This window comes from Pinus tabuliformis, chromosome Q (assembly GCF_031772625.1).
Source record: "Pinus tabuliformis cultivar Carrire ecotype Pingquan chromosome Q, CPIR1, whole genome shotgun sequence".
Classification (NCBI taxonomy): Eukaryota; Viridiplantae; Streptophyta; class Pinopsida; order Pinales; family Pinaceae; genus Pinus; species Pinus tabuliformis.
Genome location: NC_142296.1, coordinates 14,891,545 through 14,914,831, shown reverse-complemented (window position 1 = coordinate 14,914,831; position 23,287 = coordinate 14,891,545). Strand labels below are relative to the sequence as shown.

The 23,287-nt window shown below is 41.4% G+C and overlaps 1 protein-coding gene across 1 annotated transcript in view; it reads right to left on the bottom strand.

The window, feature by feature from the left end:
• LOC149218023 (uncharacterized) overlaps positions 1-23,287 on the bottom strand; it is a 245,419-nt gene that overhangs the window by 91,494 nt on the left and 130,638 nt on the right. The window contains exon 5 of the mRNA XM_089386459.1: positions 15,161-15,270. Coding sequence (XP_089242585.1) covers positions 15,161-15,270 — 110 coding nt within the window. The remainder of the gene's footprint in view (positions 1-15,160; positions 15,271-23,287) is intronic.

Genomic DNA, 23,287 nt, shown 5'->3' with positions numbered 1-23,287 from the left:
TAAATAAATTGGGAAGGTGAACAGTCATCGGGAGATGAACTGAACAATCACTCCCTATTGTATATAACAATGGGTTACCTATGGAATAAAAAATGAATCAGTTGTTTGTTTTGTGGAGTTACTGCCTGGCCTGACAGTCAAAATAAGTCAAATTTTGACATGGGAATTATGTAGATTCAAGGGTGATGTGGCAAGCATGTGGGGCCCACCACATAAAGTACAAGTCAAAGTCAATATGCCAAGTCAAAAGCAAATCGAAAGTATCACGTTTCTTGCATGAAATGCTAAGTATGGCTAAAAATTTACTTTGGATTTAATTTAAACATGGTGGAATTAAAGTGCAAGGCATATTATAAAGTTGAAACTTTAACAAAGTTAGTGGGGGACAAAAGGTGTGACATGGCAGCCACATTGGAGCTCAAGTCAACAAATCAGTCAAGGAGGCCCACGAATCATCAAAAAGGCACTTAAAATCAGTTTATGGATTTGTAAAAGGAAAGTGGGGACAAGACTGCCACATGGGACAGACCTTGTCTCCCAATTGTTCCCCACTAAACTCCACTCAATTGGTAGTCCATTGAAAAGGTACGCAACTCATTTTGATATCAGATTTAGTTGGGACAGCTCTGACACATGGGACAGAAGCTTGTCCGCTATTCATTGGAACAATTTGCAGTTAACTCCACTAAGAAGATATACATAGCATGTCTGGCAGCCCATATGCACAGTTCACAACAGTTACACATCAGTCCTCAAGCATCAACGCTGGCAGATTTTTCAGTGTATACGCAGGCCTGATTTGGAGGATACGCAGAGGATAGTTTGCTGGCAGTTTGACAGGGAATTTACAGGAGTTATAAAAGAGACTTGTCCCCCTTATCTTCACACATGTCACATTCAACAAAAACAAGACTTGTATGCTGCTCCTCTCACTCAATTATATGCAGGCCTGATTTCTGAGTTCAACGCAAGTAACGAAGAGACAGTATTTTGGGACTGTGACATGGTAATTTGGGGCTGCACATTTCATGGGATATTGCTCCGACTTACTTCCACTCTTCTCACACATGTTTCTAAAGAGCATATGTACAAGAGATTTGAGGATATTTGAAGAACAATCAAGGTGTAACTCACTGCCACCTTCAGCACTTGACATCAGTTTTCATCAAGTAATTCAGCCACTTGAAATTTGACTTTCTAACATTGGGATCTTCACCCTTCCACTTGTCACTTGCATTCACATTGGGATTGGCTCCCATTTGCCTATTTAAATGAGCTTTGGCTCTCATCTTGGTATCTTGAGAAGGAGTTGTTGGGCTTGCGGACACTGCTAGATTTTGTATTCATCTTTTATATAATAAAAGAGACTTTGGGGTACTATTGTGTTGGTGTTCTCTTTCCATTTCTTGAAGTGATGTTATTTCAATTGTTGTGCTTTACATTCTACATGTATGTTGGATAATGCTAGTTATCATTTTGCTACTTGTTTAGATTAACATATGCAAACTATTTTGTATAGTTTTTGAGTTAGAGAAATACTTTAGGAAGAGGAGCAGTAGAAGATTTTTCGTGAAATCTCTAGCCTTCTCCTCCATTGTATAATCTAATATCTTTCTGATTTCTGACATCTTTTTCCAAGTGTGTAGAGATCTTTAGATTTGATTGAACGATTTACTTGAGCATGGTGTAACTCTCCAATAGACGAAATAACTCCCAAGATCAAGAACAGAAGAACCCAATCGGTTTGCCTCAAGGATCTCATCAACGATTTTGAAAGAGGGAGTTTCCTTTCCTCTAACTTATTAAGATCACACAAATTTAAATTAAGTATTTTCTTGATCAATATCTTGTGCTTTCAAGGATTTTATTTGCTACCTAGAGCATTGTCTTAACTAAACAAGTATGGAGTTCTACTTGCATGTCTTGATCTAGTTCTTGTACACTAATTGTAGATTATCATTTTGACTATTTCATGTCATCTTTGTCTCCATTTCAGGATTGTTTTGCTTTCAATTTTTGAAGCATTCTACTTTTGTTTTAAGCAAAATACAATTTTATTTCTTAAAGAGCAAATACTTGGAAGGTACTGGTTGTTTATGTATTTCATGATTATCTTATGATGGTTATTGCTCATATCAGTTTTTGCTTATAAATAATAAATAAATAACCTATTTAACTCTAGCAATTCTCCTAGAAACTCACATCTCTTTTTAACTTAACTTTTCATTAGGGACCACCCCCCTTAGCTAATCTAGGAGATAGCTTAAACGGAGAGAGAAGGGATTTAGTGTGACAGCCCCTTCTCTGAGTTCTCTGCCACTGACCACACCTTGTGGGGTTGCAGGCTTTTCTCACTGACTTGTAGGTAGGTGTAGGTGGCAGGATCAACAGGCCCTAAACAATAGGTGCGCTCATTTGGAAAACTCAGTCACTTTCCTAAGAGAAATCACGACAAACAAAACTGGAGAAAACTCAATCATTGTGGATAGAAGCAACAGGAATAAAGAGAAGGAAGAAACTACAATGAATCAGCAATAGATGGACCTTGCTCTAAGTTTGCTTCAGAACATTTCCGTTGTAGTCAGTTCGCCTCAGCACTAGTTTTATCAGACCAATACCTAAGTAATATTTTTTATCATGAAATGTAAATGTAAGATATTATTATAGCAGCTTGTTAAAGTTTACAAGCAAGAAGTAGTTGGGAAGCTCGAAATCTACGATAATAGGATAGCAGTTGAAAATGTAGAAGCAAGTCTCTCGGCCTCTTCCTCTCCCTGGCTCGTACCAGAAATTTTGTAATGGGAACTTGCTCCCTCCTCTTTTTTGAAATCAATACCAATATTCAATCTTGTCAAAAAAAAATTCAGAGCTTCTGTAAGCACAACAGAACGTATCCAATAATATAAAGTGAAAGCCCAAAACTCATTTTAATAGATGTGGGAGCCAATCCCAAGGAAAAATGGTGAAAATCCCAAAGCAAATGGGTGACAAACCCCATGCCAAGCCATGCAATTTGAATTTCCCTAGTGGCAAGTCAAATTCCCAAGAGGGACCCTGCAATCTTTGAGGAAGTGAACTCGTTGAGGTGGAAGGGACAAGTCTATGTGGGAGTGGAGTGGTAGGAGACCACTCTCCACTCATCTCTCATGGAAATCCAAGTCAAAGCCCATAAATTGGTGAGTCATCTCCCTAACTTGAGCTATCCTCCTCAGAAATTCCAATTTACCTTGTGGAAATCATGGTCCCCTCCAAGGGAATTTGATTTCCTTGGAGCTCATGTCTTTTACTCAAATCATGGACTCCACATTGCCTCTAAACTTTACCTTAACTTTTTAATGATTTTCCAACTCATTTTCACATCATTTAGCATGTGTGGATATTTATTTTCTCCAATTTATTTAATTATTGTCTCAATTTATTGCCACATTTTCCACAAAACTTAGGAAAAGTGGATTTTGAGGGTCCATAACTTATTTTTTACCCCTCAAAGTATATCTTAGTAAAACGTTGATGAGAAGTGTAATTTTGAGCACACATACCTCATACAACTTTTCTAGACTATACTTATTACAAGTTACAATAAGAATTTATTAAAATTGGTGATTTGGGGTAGCATTGGATGTGCTCTAGCCACGAAATTTGGTGGAGAGGTTGGGGCACATGAGATCTCCAATACCCAGAAAGGGTTTGGGTAGATTCTAAACAGATCAGGAGATATTAAAATAATTAATATTTTTAATGGAGTCCCTAAGTCTAAACTTAGGGAAAATAAAATATTAATGTGTATTAATATGAATCTGTGTTAGAATGGTCCAAAAGACATGGATCAAGCCAGATCTAATCTTAACCGTTGATTAGGGGCTTAATCTTGGCCATTGAGATGTCAACAGGAAAAGTATAAGAGGAGGCTTGAGGGTCACTTGGAAAGTACACCAGATGATCAGTCATTCTATTCTCTAGAGCGGGGTTTGCTAAGAGAGATAGAATCAGTGATTGGGAGAGCAGCTGAGAGGCATTGAGTACAGAGAAACAAAGAAGGCAGAGATTGTGTCAGGAGAGCAGTGCAGCAGCCAAGGAGAGTGATGCAGAGCCAGCAAGGGCTCACGGAGGGCCACGCAAAGGTAGCCAAGTGTTGCGCAGAGCACCAGAGGGGCCAGCGCAACTGACGCAGAGGCTCCCAGAGCTGACACAAGGCCTCCTGGGGTTGACGCAGGCCAAGAAAGGCTGACGCAAGGCCGGAGTGGGGCAGAAAGGGGCTGACGCAGTCTAGAGAGAGGTTGACGTTGGGGTTTCTAGGGCAGATTTGTGCTGAGTAGCTGCCGGAAGGATTATCCGGGGTTTCAGCCAAGAGATTTGTCAGAAACTGAGAGGTATTACTGCCAAGGAAATTCTCTGTTGGGTAGGCCAGTTTCGGCACCTAGATTGTACTCTGATATTACTTAATAAGAAAAACCCTCAAATATTTGCACCGATTTTCCCGCATTGGGTTTTTCCGGGGACATTAGTCCAAAAATAATGGTGTCATGTGGTGTGTTTGTTCTTGTTTCTTTTAGTTGTTGATCTGTAATATGTTGAGCATGCACTGGTGTTTATTTTCAGTATTTACTTTGTAAATAACTTGTTAAGGAAAAATAACAAGTAGGTAGGAATAAATCAGATAAAGTGCATGGAGGGTTTCTAAGCTAAGTAAACTTAGAAACTTCAACATGGTATCAGAGCGTGATTGCAGATCACAGGAGGACTAAAAGACATCAGCCGAGCAGAGCAATAGCAGAAGAAAATAGTTGTCCCGAAGTGACAAAAGTTGTTTCTAGCAGTGCAGAAGCCAAGAAGTGTGACGTAGAGCCAGCCAGAGCCACGCAGAGGAAGCCGGGAGCTGCGCAGAGCCTCAGAGAGGCCAGCGTTGCTGACGCAGAGGGCCATAGGGCTGACGCAGGGCATCCCAGGGCTGACGCAGAGCCAGCGTGAGGCAAAGAGGGGCTGACACAGTTCACAGAGAGGTAGTTGCTGGAGTCTAGAAGGCTACAGAAATATTGCAGAGTGGAGCTAGTGAGGTACTGTAGTCTAAATAGTACCTGACAAAGCAGGGCCAGAGGAGTTGTTACCGAGGGTTTCTAGCCGAGGAACCCGGATCAACAATGCAGTTGCACAAGACAATCAGAGTAAGGGGCATCTCGACAAGCGAAAGAAGGATTTCCAGGAGGGAAAACAGGACTCAGAGGGAGTCCAGAAGAGAACTTCTAGACGGGAAGTAGAGACTCAGAGGAGTCGAATAGAGAACTTCCAGGAGGGAAGTAGAGGAGCATCATGGCACTTCACTGGGTAAGAGACCAGGATAGACTGGACGGAGCATCGAACTTCGCAGTCTAGAAGGCCGGAATCTTATCAGTGCTAGACAGGAATCGTGTCAAGAACTTCGCCTTGAAGACGATAGCTATCCCAATCGACCCAAATGATAATGACAAGTACAAAGAGGCGATGGCGAGGGCCAAGTGCATTATCCTTGATGGGGTCATCATGTGGTACCACATATAGCCGAGAAAGAAACGGCAGATGAGATATGGGAGGCTCTCAAGAACCTGTACCAGCATACTTCTGTGCAGAGAAGAATGTTGCTACGAAACCAGATGAGGTCGTATCAAATGAAGAAGGGTCAAACGATTGACTTCTTCCTCGGAGGACTGAATGAGATCCGAGATCAGTCGACTGCTATAGGAGCGACACCGGATCAGGAGCTTATGGTGAGGACAGCCCTAAATGTTGTCTCAAAAGAGTGGGAAGTGTTTGTCCAGAGTATCCTGGGTAGAGGGACTCTCCTACCTTGGGACGAGATGTGGGCAGCTCTTCGCCAGGAAGAGATCAGACGGCAGTCAAAGACAGGTAGCAGCAGCAAAGGGATCAAGGTTCAGCAGGAGGAGGAGGATGTGGCCCTAGCATCTGAGGGAAAGCAGGAGAAGCGGAAGAAGAAAGATCTCTCCAAGATCAAGTGCTTCCACTGTGGGGAGATGGGTCATTATGCGACCCAGTGCCCAAGGAAGAAGAGTAAGGGAGAGTCTTCCGAGACTAAGGCAGCGCCAACACGGGCAGAGAAGGAAGTTTTGACAGACGATGACTGTGCCATGAGTGCACACGCACCACTTGAGCGGAAGTGGGGAGACATCGAGTTGTAGTCAAGTGGATTACAGGCGATGAGGGGCCGGATCCTTGAGGTGCCCAGCCTCTTGGATTAGACCTTGCTACGAGAGCCCTGAAGAGGAGTAGCAAGACTGGCTGAGTCGGGTAGAGATGGATGCAGATGGAGCGGTAGAGAGAGCTACAGTGCAGAAGTCCCAAGACATTGCAAAGCTAGCAGGCTGCAGCAATGCGAGAGGCACAGGAGTGTTGCACCAGTGCAGGAAGGCATAGAGAGGTGTGCAACGGTGCGAGATGCAAGGAGTTGTTGCAGTAATGCAGAGGTCAGAGATAAGGAGCACTTGTCAACGACAGAGGGAGCTTCAGCATCAGTGGGTGTTTCTAGCCTAACAAGGAGGTCAGTTGGGAGATCAGTTACTTACTTCTCAGTAACTGAGTTGGAGTGCAGCAGTGGGTAGCACGATGCAACATGATGAGAGGAGGTGTAGTGCAAATGCTGTGTTGGGAGAAAGGACCAGCAGCAGCACAAATGCAGAGGGAGTTGCAGTGCAGATGCAGTGCTGGGAGAAAGGACCAGCGGCAGCACAGATGCAGAGGGAGCTGTCGTACAGATGCAGCAGTGGTAGTGGCAAAACCATGGGCAGCAGTACAGGAGGCAGTAGTGCAGAGGATGTTGGGCAGGAAGGCCCAGCATCAACACAGGTACCGATGCCGGATGATCAGAGTAATACTCAGTGAGGAGTATTGCTAGAGCACAGTCCTCGCCAGTGATGCGGGGGAGCACCCCCCCCCCCTTCGAAACCGCTCCCGAAGCGCGCTCCGGGCGGGAGCGGCTCGGGAGCGGGTCGGGAGCGCGCTCCCCAAATCGCTCCCGGACGGGAGCGATTTTCGGGAGCGCGCTCCCGTAAAAAAATTTGCGCTCCCTGGTCTGTGAGGGAGCGCTTCAGGGAGCGATCGCTCCCGCGCTCCCGGAGCGCTTTTTAATGCCCGGGAGCGATCGGGGAGCGATCGCTCCCTGATCGCTCCCGGGCATTAAAAAACGCTCCGGGAGCGAATTTTAGTGAATCGGGAGCGGTTCGGCGGAAAAAAATTCCGCGGACCCGAAAAAAACAAAAAATTTAACTAATTTTTTTGGGTTTATAAGCCCAATGGGCCAAAACAAAATCATTTCAATGAGATTGAGCTTGAGTTTGAGAGCAAAGGAGCAAGGAGCAAGAGCTGAGGAGCAAGGAGCCAGAGCTGAGGAGCGAGGAGCAAGTGCCAAGGAGCGAGGAGCAAGCTTGCAGAGGTAAGTAACTTAATCATTTAGTTAGTTTAGCTGGTTAGGTGGTTAGTTTGGTTAGTTTAATTTACCTGTTTGAGTTTAAAGATCATTAATTTAAATTAAATTAATAAATTAAATGAATTAATCCCAATAAACTAAATTAATTTGCAGATTCAAGACTCAAACCCTACAAACATCAAACACGATGGACCTGGGGATTTTTATTGGCATTTTCCTCTTCCTGGTCCCTTTTCTGGTTATTATGGTGGTGGAGAGTAGGAAACGGAGGGGGCCTGAAACTGAAGAGGTGGATGAAGAAGCCGGAGGAAGTCAAATAGGTGAAAACCCCAGTGAGGAGGATGTGGAGGAGGGTGAACATGAGGGTCAAAAAACTAAACAAGACCAAACTCCATTGTGGAAATATGTTCAGAGGCCTGAAACAGGGAGAGGGGGTGGAACCACTAAATTTCATTGCCCCCATTGCAACACTGATTTCACAGGCTCATACACCCGTTTGAGAAGACACCTTTGCGGGAAAAGGGCATGGGATGGAGAGAAACAAATAGGAATCAGAACTTGCGACGCGGTGTCAACAGCAGATAGAGCCAAATACATAAAGGAAGAGGAGGACGCCCAATACAAAGCAAAAAGATCAAGGGGTTTCTTTGAAAGCTCACAAAGAACTCCTTCAGCATCCTCCCAAGGCAGTGGATATGGACATGGAGGCTCAGGGTCATCATCTTTACGCCGTAGAACCATATCAGATTTCCTTGATGAGGGGTGTAGGAATGATGTGGATTCAAAAATTTACAGGTTCCTCTATGCAAATGGGATACCATTCAATGTTCTACGCTCACCTTATTGGCACGAAATGGTTTCTGCCATAAATGATGCCCCTAAAGGATACAAGAGCCCTGGGTATGACAAGGCAAGAACAGTTGGCCTTGATCATGAAAAAGCAAAAATATCACATTCTTTGAATAAAATGACAAGTTCTTGGACTGACAATGGGGTGTCCATTGTATCTGATGGATGGACAAATGTAAAAGGCAAGCCATTGATAAGTGTTCTCGCTGTGTCCCGAAGTGGTCCCATTTTTCTAGCTGCACATGATTACTCAGACAAGTTCAAGACCGCTATCAACATTGCAGAAGCATTGCTTGAAACAATTGAGCGTATTGGCCCATACAATGTCATCCAAGTCATCACTGATAATGCTCCTAATTGTAAGGCAGCGGGAGCAATTATTGAGGATAGATACCCGAACATATTTTGGTCTGGATGTTTGGTTCACACATTGAACCTTCTGTTGCATGATATTGTCAAAAACAAAAATGAACAATACCAATGGATTGGTGATTTGTACAAGAGAGGAAAAAAAATGATAAAATTTATTACAAATCATAGCAATACCCATGGCCTTTTCCGCAGTCACTCGAGATTGGAGTTGCTGAAGATTGCGAGGACTAGATTTGGTAGCTATTACCGCACCTTCAGGCGCCTTTTGAAGGTAAGAGAGGGTTTAGCTAGCATGGTATCAAGTCCAAATTGGCAGGTGTTAAAGGAAAGGGCTACAAATGTAGCTGACATTGCAGGTTTTGAAACGGTGGAGGAGGCCGCTCTTGATGGGCAGTTTTGGACAACTGTGAGACAGGTATTGGATTTCACCAAGCCAATTTATAACATGATTCGGTTTGCAGATACAGACAAACCAGTGATTGGCGAGGTGTATGAGCAAATGGATACCATGTTGGGGGAAATAAAAGACATTGTTAATAACAGAGATCCCGACTTGTACAATCTGATTCACGATTGTGTGTGTGAACGGTGGAAAAGGCTTAACCTTCCACTACATTGCTTGGCGTATATCCTTACGCCAAAATACTACTCAGATTCTTGGTTGGGCAAACCTGCAGCAGGGGGTGGTGTTAGGACCAAACCCCATTTAGATCGAGAGGTAACTAAAGGATATCTGGATGCATTAGAAAAGTTGGTGCCTGACAGGGAGGAATGTGCAACTGTGCGCCTTGAAATAGGCAGATACTTCACTGGCAGTGGTTTGTATGGTAACTTCCATGCAATGGACGACAAAGATAAATTTGATTCTCTCACATGGTGGGAAACATATGGCGGCGACGGACTTTTGCGAAAATTGGCATTGAAAGTTCTTGCACAGGTTGTAAATTCTTCTTCTGCAGAGAGGTGTTGGAGCACCTACAGTTATATACATAATGTGAAAAGAAACAGGCTCAACGAAAACTGAGCAAAAAGCTTGGTTTATGTGCACTACAATTTGAGGTTGTTGAGCCATTACTGTGATCGGGCTAATGAAGATCCCACATATAAAATTTGGGACAATCACCCTGAGGACGACAATTTGGAGGATGGCATTGTACATATGGAAGAACTAGAAGATGAGCTTGTACGGGATGAAGCTGAAGCAGCTGCAACAGCCATGCCACCTCCACCTCCACCATCCAGTAGCAGTTCTCGGGTCCCGAGTCTTGTTCCATTGCTGTCGCCACCTCCATCGACACCCTCGCGTGGAGGCTCTAGTTCTGGTCGTCGGTCTGGGCGGGAGACTCCTAGAAGACCGCCAAGACCTACTTATACTCCTGGAGACTCTCGTGGCAAGGGCCACTTGTAGATTTACAGTTTACTTGTCTTTTTTAGTTTCTATTAGACTTGTCACTTTAGTTTTCATAACTGTTCAGTGTTGAGTTTTGAGTCCTTGACTCTTGACTCTTTCATATCATTATGACATTATGATATTTTTTGTAAACATTATATCACTGTGACAATGAAAATTTGAAGTTTGAAGTTGGGCCTTGGCAATTATAACTCATTGGTAATGATTGTGAATTATGAATATGATGCTTTGTGAAAGACTAAAGTTGTTTCATTTCATCTCATTATTCATGTTTCATTTTATAAATTTTTAACATTTCATATCATGTTAACAGTTAGAAGTTAGGACTTAGAAATATCTTCGATATTACTTCTTGTAATGGTTAAACTTGGCTTACAAGTACAACTTGTTACTTTGGTGATCAATGATGATAAATGTTATTGAATTGAATGTTATTTTAATTTATTATTTTACTAAGGTTGATGACGATTATAATTTCTAGATGATTGATGTGATATGGTTCAATGATCAATTTATGTTTTTTTATGTTTTTTATGTCTATTTCATCATTCTACATGTTTTTGTTGACATATATGTATCAAAAATTAAAAAATATAAAAAATATATATATTTTTAAAAAATCGCTCCGGGATTCGCTCCCAAACCGGGAGCTTCTGAAAATGGTCACTCCCGCTCCCGCTTCCGCTCCCGCTCCCCGCTCCCGCTCCCGCTCCCAAGTAACACTGGTCCTCGCTAAGAGGGAGTGTTGATTTGGGGTAGCATCGGATGTGCTTTAGCCATGAAATTTGGTGGAGAGGTTGGGGCACACGAGATCTCCAATACCCAGAAAGGGTTTGGGCAGATTCTAAACAGGTCAGGAGATATTAAAATAATTAATATTTTTAATGGAGTCCCTAAGTCTAAACTTAGGGAAAATAAAATATTAATGTGTATTAATATGAATCTATGTTAGAATGGTCCAAAAGACATGGATTAAGCTAGATCTAATCTTAGCCGTTGATTAGGGACTTAATCTCGACCGTTGAGATGTCAACAATAAAAGTATAAGAGGAGGCTTGAGGGTCACTTGGAGAGTACACCAGATGATCAATCATTCTATTCTCTAGAGTGGGATTTGCTAAGAGAGATAGAATCAGTGATCAGGAGAGCAGCTTAGGGGCATTGAGTATAGAGAAACAGAGAAGGTAGAGATTGTGCCGGGAGAGCAGCGCAGTAGCCAAGGAGAGTGATGCAGAGCCAGCAAGGGCTCACGCAGGACGCAGAGGCAGCGAAGTGATGCGCAGAGCACCAGAGGGGCTAGCACAACTGATGCAGAGGCTCCGAGAGCTAACACAGGGCCTCCTGGGGCTGACGCAGGCCAAGAAAGGCTGACGCAGGGCCAGCGTGGGGCAGAGAAGGGCTGACGCAGTCCAGAGAGAGGTTGACGCTAGGGTTTCTAGGGCAGATTTGTGCTGAGTAGCTGCCGAAAGGATTATTCGAGGTTTCAGCCAGGAGATTTGTCAGAAACTGAGAGGTATTACTGCCAAGGAAATTCTCTATTGGGTAGGCCAGTTTCGGCACCCAAATTGTACTCTGATATTGCTTAATAAGAAAAACCCTCAGATAGCTGCATCGGTTTTCCCGCATTGGGTTTTTCCGGGGACATTAGTCCAAAAATAATGGTGTCATGTGGTGTGTTTGTTCTTGTTTCTTTTAGTTGTTGATCTGTAATATGTTGAGCATGGACTGGTGTTTGTTTTCAGTATTTACTTTGTAAATAACTTGTTAAGGAAAAATAACAAGTAGGTAGGAATAAATCAGATAAAGTGCATGAAGGGTTTCTAAGCTAAGTAAACTTAGAAACTTCAACAAAAATTTCCGTCTAGCAAGAAATTTTAGAAATTAAAAAAATTGACCCCTACACCTAATGAAATTCCACAAAAATTTTCGAGTGATCTAGTATAGTAATATACAATGACTCTAGACACTAGAATCACCCAAGGCCTTGTTATCAAGTCGCACTCTAGCTTTGGGGTTATTTCTTGGAGGGAAAAACTAGATTAATTATTAAGTGCTAGAAAGTACCAATAATTAACCAAGTAAAAAAAAAAAGTTCCCAGAATAAACTCACTTAATGACAATGTCCCAAGTTACCTAGGCCTGTTACATGACTCAATTCATCACACTAGCATCACTTTACAACATCCCTGTAGGGCTTGCGGAATCTGAGTACAATATAAAAGAAGATAGGGTTAAAAACTCTGATGATATATGAACTTTGATGGTACATGAAGCCTCTGACATACCCTCAAGCATGGAGTCTTCAAGTAATCTTCAAAGGTCAACAGGGCCCTACCCATGTATGCTGATGTATGGGTGTCAAATCCCAGAGAACCATTGGCCAATTGAACCCGAAGAATGGAGGTGGAATATGGCCTTGTAATGTAAGATGGAAAGTGGTAAGTATGGAATAGAGATAGATGGAACACATTATCTCAATCAAGTCTTCCCGAGTAGTGCCCCTCCTAAACCCATTGGGCTATTAGGGTAGGTCCCACTGAACTAGGATCGAAGATTAACCCCCAATTTAAGGTGAGGGAACAAGATCACAGTCAAAACCCGTCTTTCTTTCAAGTCACCCCATAATCCATATCAAATGCCCAAATACAAACACGCATAAGCTCCCAATTGCAAAATGAATAAAGCAAATTTTGTAGAAATTTTAAATGTTGTAGCCCCAACTCAGTTTTAAGTTTTTGCATAAGGTTTAATGGCCAAACCCAACATAACATATCGCTGATATAGATATTCGACTTGCATTCAAATCAAAACATAAGAGGCTACTCTGCTCTTTTGACACTATCAGCTGATACAATAAAATCAAGTGCAAGCACACATCAATAAAAGAGACTTATTTTTGGTCCAATGACCCTGGAAAAACCCACAAGGGGAAAACCAGTCTTCAAAAAAGATTTATGTGCTTCTTTGGAAATTTATTAGAGACATTAATACAACAACAATTTTATACTTATCTATTCCGATAAGAAGAGTGCCACTAAAGTCCACTTTCAGCTCAACTTCTGAACAACTAACACTGTCCCACATTCAGCCCTTTTAAGCCTGAAATCTCGGACCTCTGGCAGCTTCTGCTATATAGGAACTTCGGGCCTTATGACAAACATATTCTGCTTGAAAACTCGAGTCAATCCAACTGACTCTTCCTTGAGATACAAACAGACTTTCCCAAGTGTCTCTTCCTTAAAATGCAAGCAGACTATCCTTCTGTTGCTGACCCAAAAGTTACGCTAACAGCTACAGGAGTGACAGCAAGTTATGTGCAGACAAACTCTTGTAATGTATGTTCCCTGTACGCTTACTCTGCCAAAGAAATTACTCAACCAGACTTCAATTATATCCTCAAACAGTGTGCTAACAAGCTCTAGTATACCTCCTCAATATTTGTGCTCCCTTCTTGGCTTAAACTCGACCTCCTAGGAGGATCGAACCTGTTGTAGTTGCTCTTGTTTTCTCTGTTGTAGATTTTCACCCAAAGCTATATTCCTCCTCCTCGCAAGCTCTACTTCTCCTCTTCTCAAAATGCACATGAGAATAATGAGAGCCTCACCTTCCTTTTTCCTTTTTTCTCTTCTCAAAAGAAGAGAACCCTAACCCTTGAGATCTAATGCCTAAGATTAAATCTTAGCTCAATAGATCAAGGGTGGAGATCATTCCCTCTCTTGACCCCTTATCTCATGTGGCCCCATCAATTAATAAGTCTCCTAATTACTTTTTAATGTTTTTGTACCATGTGCATTTTTTATCTCATAAAGTCACTTTTAAAACATAAAAGTCACTTTAATAATAAAGTGTACATTCTAATTTTCTCATAAAGTCACTTTATAACACTAGTGACATTAATATATTAAAGTACATGGTACATAACCCATAAAAAGTAACTTTGCGCCATAACATTCATAAAATCATAATGTCACATGACAAAAAGGTCATTAATGTGTCTTCCTAGGCCAGAAGGACAAATGCACTAGGAAACACCTCCTTGGTACCATTATTTTCAACACCCTTTGATCGAAAGCCCACCTTCATCCATGTGCTCTTGCAAGATGGGTGAGAAGCATGTGACTAATGCAAGTGGCAGAGATATAATGGTACGTCCTCATCAACTAGAAGTAGCTATCAGGGGTTGTTGGTTGGCCGACTGGATAAGAAGAATGGGAGAAAAGTTTTCTCCTATAGGGTTACCCACTTTGATGGGTAACAAGCTCCAAATTCAATTCTCAAATCATCCACACATAATCCTCCTTGAGCCTCCTTTGTTCTTTTTTAGAATTATTTCCTCCTCTCGAACTACCATGTGTGGATAGAATTATCATGGGTCACTTAACCACTTTTATTTAATTATTAAAATGTTTCCTTTTATTAAACAATTAAACCATCTGATCCCCTTCTTCCCTGACTATAGCCTATGGGAATCTGGGTAGGCTACTAAGTTGATCCCTTCTGCTATTACAGCTCGGAAAGGAGCATTACAGATATGTGTCCTAAATACTCCACGTACTACCTCACATCATGCACTTATCAATCCCATCAACATATTTTTGTTCATTAAATTAATATCATAATTTCTTCATCTCTTTTATTTGTAGGTATGATGAAAGGTAGAATGAAATCTTGAAGGCATTGGATATGACATGTATAACCATCAATGCACATAGGTTTCTTTTAGTTATACTTCTTCAAACTCACTCAGCCCTATAACTCAACCGTGCATCTTCAATTGTATACTTCTTATCTTGTGTTATCCTTTACAAAGGGACTCACAGATAGTTTAGGTTGGAAGTGCGTTAAGCATTCCATGTCACTACCTGCCTTGATGCAGTTATCTGTCCCATCAACCAATTTGGTCATGAAACTGATATCGTCATTTCTTCCTTGCTTTTATTTGTAGGTCAGATGAAAGATAGCACGAAATTTTGGAGTCATCTAACATGAGATGCATATTTCTAAAAGAATACTAAATATTGACAGGAAGATCTCAAAGCATTAACCTTGCACATTATAAATATTTAAGATTTTGATTTGTCATTGTAAACCATCAAAACTTGCATAGGACGTACCTCACTTTCGTAAACAGACAGAATAAGATCACTCATCTTCACAGTGGTATTGGTTCGAGCTGTTGTCCACATCCATTCATTTGGTGGGATATAGTATATTACCTTACAGTCTGCAAAAAAGGTGCGCTTATAGTTTAGGTGTCTGAAAGTACAGTAAATCTATTTACCACTTCCATTGAAACATAGACCTCTCAGCTCTGCCTGCAAATATAGAATTTTAGATCTTTTCAACAGCAATCTTGCAGCTCAACCTTGCATAACCTCGAATTGGCCAAAATATGAAGCTTCATATCTATTGTATACAGAAAATATGGTTTCTCCAGCAAACATGTCAAATATCTTTCACAGTCATAACCCTCCAATATAAAACCAAGAATTTTAAACTTTTAACTGCAATAAACTTAAAGGACCCAAGGGATGGTGGCTGCATGAGGGAAAAGAATTGCCCAGGGGACTATAACCCTGGAAAGGAGTTTTACTCCTGGCTCAGTTGAATGTTTCTTGTTGAAGCTTGAGGCTGGCCATTTTGCCTAGAGAATAGGGATTTCCTACTGAGGATAGCATGATGGAGTGACTTGCAGATTCTACATCAGAATTGAGATCATGTACATACCAGCATCTAAAGGAACACAGCGATACATGTCAAGATGATCAGGATGGATGTTTGGAAAACACATGGTACAATATTAGAGGAGCAACCCGGTTACAGAACATAAAAAAGTGCAAGTCTCCACAAAAGAATGATGGCTTTACAGCAGTACACAAAAGTTCAAAACTGCAGCGAGAAATGGGACATCTGGTCAATCTGACACATATGGTTACAAGCCTACATAGGAGGTAATTTAAGCCCAGATCCTGAAGGCATGTGCATCATCCACACAATGGGTATTCTGTTCACATATCAAGAAATTTGGATATATTAATCCGAGCTGTCCTTTTCCAGTTTTGAATTCCAGACAATATACCCCCAGATCCGATAGCCAAAGCTTCAAATTTATAATGGATTCGAAGGGTTTATATAATTCTGATTTGTGTCTTGTCTCCAGCAGGATTCAAGGCTTCACATACTGAATGCCCTCCATAAAATATCCCCAACAACAGCAGTACATGCTTGAACTTTGAACAACGTCTAGCCTTGATTGGTGTATCGAGATATGCCGCAGGCATGTATAAGATGAAAGAATGTATGGCAGATTTAAGTAACATTAGTGAGCCACAACCAGCTAAAAGTGGGCAGCAGTAATTGAAGAGCCTCCTGGAGACACTATTGCATAACTTACAATAATAATTGTGGAACTGTACTGCCATCTGAGGTTTGTACTCATAAATGAATTTGCTTTTCAGACATATTCAAATACTGGTGTTGGATGTGTAAGGTTCCCAATTTACATCATTTAATGGAACTGCTACTCAGAAAACCCTAATTTTCTATTAACAGAAAATTAACAAAAATTTGTTATTCAGATTAAACAGAGAATTCAAATCCTAATTATTCATTTGATAGTACTTACTTGGAATTCTGTCTAATGGTGTTTCTGGCAGTTGCTCCGGCGTTCTATGGCCAAAGATTTGCCCTGTTGCGACTCTTGCTCCCACTATGTTACCAAAACAACCGAAACCTCCCTGCTAAACTGGGCACACCTTCAATACCCAGCTCCAAATATTTCAAATTCAAGGTGCTCTGACCCCCGCGCCGAAAACTTCAAGAACAATTGAGCTTAGGATGACTTCTATCAGTAATACTGTGAGGATTTCCTACTATCTCTTTATCAATTACCCAAAATTTCTCCTCCGTCTCCCTCTGTATCAAAATTCTTCCTCCCTTCTACAGTGCTTTACCTCCTCTTATACTGGGAGGTTACTCCACCGCTTTGAATTGGATAATTTTGAAAGTGTGTGGAAGCGGATGCCAACTTACTTTACCTTAAATCAGATATTTAAAACTATTTTGAGATGATCACACGTAAATATGAAAATTTTATGTTACTGGAACATGATATATGTTATTTGCTTAATTCTACTAGTACATGGATACCAATATGAAATATGTTATTTAAAATTTAGTAATTGTTTAACCTTGCTATGAAATCTAAATTATGAACTATGTTATGGATGAGAGAACTATAACTTTATTTCATTTCTGTATATCGACATGATCAATGAGATAGAGGCAAAAGAATGACTACATTTAATATGAAAGTTAACTTACAGATATATGGACTAGATATGGCTAAGTACGTTATATGAACGCAAAGATCAATATCATAGATAGCAATATATGTGAAGTACACAGAAGTGTTATTGAAATACAATTATTTTGAATATATTGATGCATATGTTATAAAGTATGGACAAGTGTTTACATTTCAGATAACATCGTTACCAAAACGACCACATGATGACAAAACTTCAAGAACAATTGAAGCTCAATGAGATTCCATGATAGGGCGTTGACCCTGGTCCCACTAGAAGGGATGGAGGTATTACCCACCGTTTATCCTCCAAAACCTGGAGTCATGGGAGGAATGTGCGAATCACGCTCTCCTAGACGTGTGATGATGACTGTTGGATGCCTACAGGGAACCCAGGTCGATATAGTCGACGCTGTCATCCTTGAGGTTTATGAATGGTTAGATCAATATAACTGACACCATGACATATTCCAGTAGAGGACAGATAGGATGGGAGAAAAAGAGATTAGGAATAAAATGATGATTTTAGAATAGCTTGAGAACCCAACTGAGACAGGGTATGACTATAAAAGTTGAAAATCTATAAATGTTCAAGACACAAACTTTAAAGTGTCCTCACATTAAACAAAAATTCAATTATAGAACACAATTATTACATGATTATAATAATTGCTAAACAATTACTAATACACTTTATCTACCTAACTTCGAGACGAAGTTTTCCGAAGGAGGGGTGTATGTAACAACCCATCTCGAATTAAAGGATACATAGGGATATTAGCATGCACGTGAGGCATGCATATGATAACTACATATGCATGCATTGTCTATACTATACTAGTATACATATTGATTAATATCATTAAAATGTGTCTATATTTAGGATAACGAATTAACTAGTAAAATAAATACCAACTTACAAACATAATGAGGTACTTGACCATAATATATGCATATAATTCTATTACATAAAATTATTAATAAATATTAAACTAAATACAAAGGAATTGTTACATATATATTAATATTCTAACAAAAGAAACAATTTATAAAAATAAAAAATAAAATAAAATAAAAAATAAAAATTAACATATAAGGAAAGTATGTCAATGTATTAAAGTACGAGTTAAAAGAGGGACATAGCATTATAAAAAAAGATAACCTAAAATATGCAAAAGCCACATAACGTAATAAAAGGATAGATAAGGAAGTAATGTTATGGAGTCAGCAATCGCTTCCACACAATTTCAAAGTTATCCAATTCGAAGCGGTGGAGTAACCTCCCAGTATAAGAGGAGGTAAAGCACTCTAGAATAGGGGAAGAATTTTGATACAAAGGGAGACCCAGGAGAAATTTTGGGTAATTGATAAAGAGACAGTAGGAAATTCTCACAATATTACTGATATAAGGCATCCTAAGCTCAATTGTTCTTTAAGTTTTGGGCACGGGGGCCAGAGTACCTCGAATTTGAAGTACTTTGGAGTTGGGTATTGAAGGTGTGCCCAGTTTGGCAGGGAGGTTTCAGTCGTTTTGGTAACATAATAGGAGCAAGAGTCACAACAGGGCAAATCTTCAGCCATAGAACGACAAAGCAACTGCCAGAAACACCATCAGACAGAATTCCAAGTACTATCAAATGAATAATTAGGATTTGAATTCTCTGTTTAATCTGAATAACAATATTTTGTTAATTTTCTGTTAATAGAAAATTAGGGTTTTCTGAGTAGTAGTTCCATTAAATGATGTAAATTGGGAAGCTTACAAGATGGGCTAGTCACATGTTGGCTCGGTATGGATTCTAGAGCTGTCTTTTTGCTAAAGAAGGCTTCACATATTCTAAAAATGAAGACTAATGAGCTCCATCTAGATCTTGGCCATGTCTTTCATGAAGACAATTGTGTGTGGATAACTTCCAAATTCATAAGGTTAGATCATTATAGTGAACACCTATGCTTATTGGGATGATCTAGGCACACGGATCGAGTTTCGATGAGACGAACTACCATTCTTGTTGGAGCACCCCTTGGCTTCCTCTTATTGCACAAAAATTGATGCATGGTCACAGACTTATTGCTTGTTTGAGGGGTCGTTCCCTTCACGGAATTGATTGATCCTTTGCTTCATGGATCTCCTCATTGGCATATGATTTCATGGATTGAGCACTTTAAATGCCAAGTTGTTGAACCTTTTAGGGGAAAACCTATGATTTGAGATTTTCCTACACACGTATTGAGGATTGTTAAGTGGGACAGATCACTTGAAGCTAAAGCTTATTATTGTTTGGAGAGGACGTCCCACTCATGGAAGACTTGTTACCCACCACCTATGGATAGTGTATATGGGAGAATTTTTTTCTCCTAGATGGTCCTCATCCAACAGCAAGCACCCCCAGATAGCTTGATGTGCCATTTTCTTTGCCACCTGAGCCAGCAATGTGGTCCCTCACCTGCCTATCTGTTATGAATGCATGTTTGAAGGTGGGCCTTCCGACCCCAAAGGTATGGCTTTTCATTGGTATAGTTGAGTAGTTTTCCTTAATTGTCATGAGCACTTTTGGGCATGAATTGGTGGGAGGATTTGGCAGAAAGAGTGGGTTAGGTTTGTATTTTTGTCTCCATTGCCCAATTTCATGGTTACCCTTATATCCTAGTCCCGTGGGATATCCTTTACGAGTCATTAGATTTAGGGATGGCACTACATGGAAAAGCCCAATTTTGGTTGCGTGGTCCCACTTCCCAATACCACCTACATTTCTCTCCTTCCACTTATTTTAGCCCCATTCATCTCTTTTCCCAACTGGGTTCACATTTGTCCATTGGGTCCACACAGGGTTAGCCTCGCCCTTCCCTTGTCCACACCTTGGGTTGGGCCTAGAATGATGCCCTAGGTTGATGTAGCTAAAAAGAAAATAAAAAACATAATTTGGCCACTCAAAATAGAAAATATATCACAAAATGCAAAAGATGGCCGAGACATACAAATTTAGCACGTGGGCAAAAGCCAAACATGAGCTCTACCCCTTATCTATGGCCATCACCCTAGTTCCTATAGGCCCTAGATGAGCCCCTTCCATCATTAAGGAACCCATGATTGTCCCAACCCCTGGTGGGCGATGAAATGCCCCACCTCAAGGGGGTATCCACTGCTACATATTACACATCATTCTCTCCATCCCCTGGAGCCTCGAACAATTATGAAGAAAAATCAATCAAAGGCAAAGGGCATATGAAGAAGGGTGGAAAAACAAAGGTCGGGGTAACTCATGTACCACGATTTTCTCCCTCCTACACTCATATACCCAAGTGTGGACTTCCCTTATTATAGCTAACTATTGTAGCGGTTGCAACACTTTCCAAAATTTTGGCCTGCATCCAATTTCGGAGCCTCCCTTGGATTTTTACTTGATGTTTGCAAGCACTCAGGCTCACCCTGTGGGCTCATGTGAGTCTTTGCACCCTCCTTGCTTGACCGTTCAACGGACAGCTTTTTGCATGTTGGTCTCAATGCCACGCTTGCAGCCATGTTCTGGTCATGCACAAGGTCCTCGCTTCGTGTGTACATGTTGTATTCGCTATGTGAACATTCATCGCACTCACACACAAAGTTGTATGCACTATCACGCAAGCGTCGTCATGGTCGTTCAATGATCTATCACAAGCGTCGCGCTTGTCACTCGCACCGTCAATCAGTCATGTTGAGCATATGTTGTCTTGATGGTTTGAGGCGTCTTGTCGTCAAGTCATGTTGAGTGTGTGTTTGCAAGGTCACGTATGCACAAATTCACTCGCTCACACACTTAGTCATTTTGCTGAAGTTCTGACGACTGGATCACCCTCTAACAGCGGACCTCCACCCTGCAATCGACTCAACTAACTGTCACCTAGAACAGCACAGAAGTGTCCAACAAGCCATTTCAATCTGCGTTGCTCGCAAGCTGATCAATTAACCCTCTTGCTGGTCAACCAGAGAGTTTGATCGGGTAGTAACCTCAGGACTCACTCCCCTCAAAAATTGCGCAGAAGCTGCAGACCTTGGCCGCTCCGCTGACTGAGGAAACTACGCAGATAGGTCAGACAGACACCAAGTGCCCGTCCTTGTCTCCCTCAAAAAGTTGTGCAGTTTTCCTAGCCAGCCAGCCAGCTGCTAACCCAGAAAACTGCGCAGATTTCATGAGCAAGCCCCTCAGCTGCCCAGCATCCCACTCAGCTCAGAAACTACGCAGAGATGTTCAACAGGTTAGCCTCCTAGCAATTGCGCAGTTTTTGTCTCCAGCAACCCCACAGCCTGTTGCCAGCTCCCTCCAGGAATTGCACAGTTTTTGCTGCCAAGACTCCTGAAGCTCGCAGCCAGCTCCCTCCAAGAATTGAGCAGTTTTTGCTACCAAGCCCCTCAACTACCCGCACTGCCTCCCTCCAGAAATTGCGCAGATCTTCCCTCTAACCAAGCCAGATCCCACGGACAGTCACTGCTGAGCTGGATTGCCTATCTCAGTCTCCTAGTCACTTCTGCGCAATTTTCACCAGCAGTGGAGCTCACAGCCCAGCATAAAACTTGCCTCCCGCAGTTTCACAGCCTTGTCCTCTCTCCCGGTCACCTGCATCCGAAAGCGAATGACCACGCATGATGGTAGACTAGGAGGTTTATGGATTTGATGTCGTCTCTTCATGAGTGATTGCAGATATAGGTACATGAATAAACATGATGTGACGACAGATGGGATGAACAAGGAGAGTACATGCAAGAGGATGTGTTTGCGAACGGACGAACGAACGATGCATGCGAGGAGATGTGTTTGCGAACAGACCAACATGCAAGGAGAAATTTTCGCAAACGGACGAACATGTCAAGCATGCCAAAGTACAAGCAAGGAGCAACGTGCACATGCAACATCAAGCGAACCCCAATGACCATCGAAGACTCCACACACCTCGCCATGCGGAGGTGAAGCTGTGATACACCAAGAGGACATCCATCACTCAGCAGCACTACAGTTCGATATGCACACCACCAATAGCATGAACATACCAGCACTGTAATGTCAAGTCATGTCATGAGTCAAGTCGGCCACATCACTACTGTGGGCCATTGATCTGAAATTGATAAAAGGTATTACAGACTTATGTGTGGAGTTGTCTATATTACTTAATGCAATGGATCGATAAGATTGCGAATAACACAGACACTTAAACAATTATAAAAACACAATCAGACACATCAACACAAGCAAAATTGATAAAGGAGTTCACCAAACTTCCTGGCTACGTTTTCTGGTCCTAGCTTCCAGTGTTGACCTCTTTATTATGTCTTCAATTGGTTGTTACAGATGTGAGCTCAAAAATAGAGTCTCAACACAGAAATGGATCCCTTGAATTTCTATGATGATGGTGATGAGAGGAAGAAGAATTTTCACTCGTGGAACGAGAAGGAGGTTCTTCTCCACCATTTCCATGCACTGAACCTTCTTCTTCTAGATTTCTCTCTTTTGTTTTCTCTAGCCTTGAAAGCAACTGACCGACATTTTCTGCCATTGTATAGAAGGTTTTACGGAAATTGCGCTCCTCTTCATGACGAGCCTCTTCATCTGCCATGTTTCTCCTTCGATGTGCATGCCCCGCTTCAGGATCGAAAGACTTTAGTTTCCCTTCACCTCTTCGGAGCCTGTTTCTTGTTAGCATACAAACATGCAATTCACATCTAAAAAGACCTGCTCTGATACCACTTGATCCAAGATCTTTTGCTTATAGATGTGTTAAAGAATTACATGCATAAATTATAGCTTAACATAGAAATTTAATGTGCACATGAGAGAAGAGGAGAAACACATAAAGCATGAAAGAAGACAACAAGACTTGATAACAGAGTTCGTCTGACTTGGACTACATCTCCAGGCCCTGATCGATCAATGGGGAGGCTGTAGGAATTTACAGGGTAAGT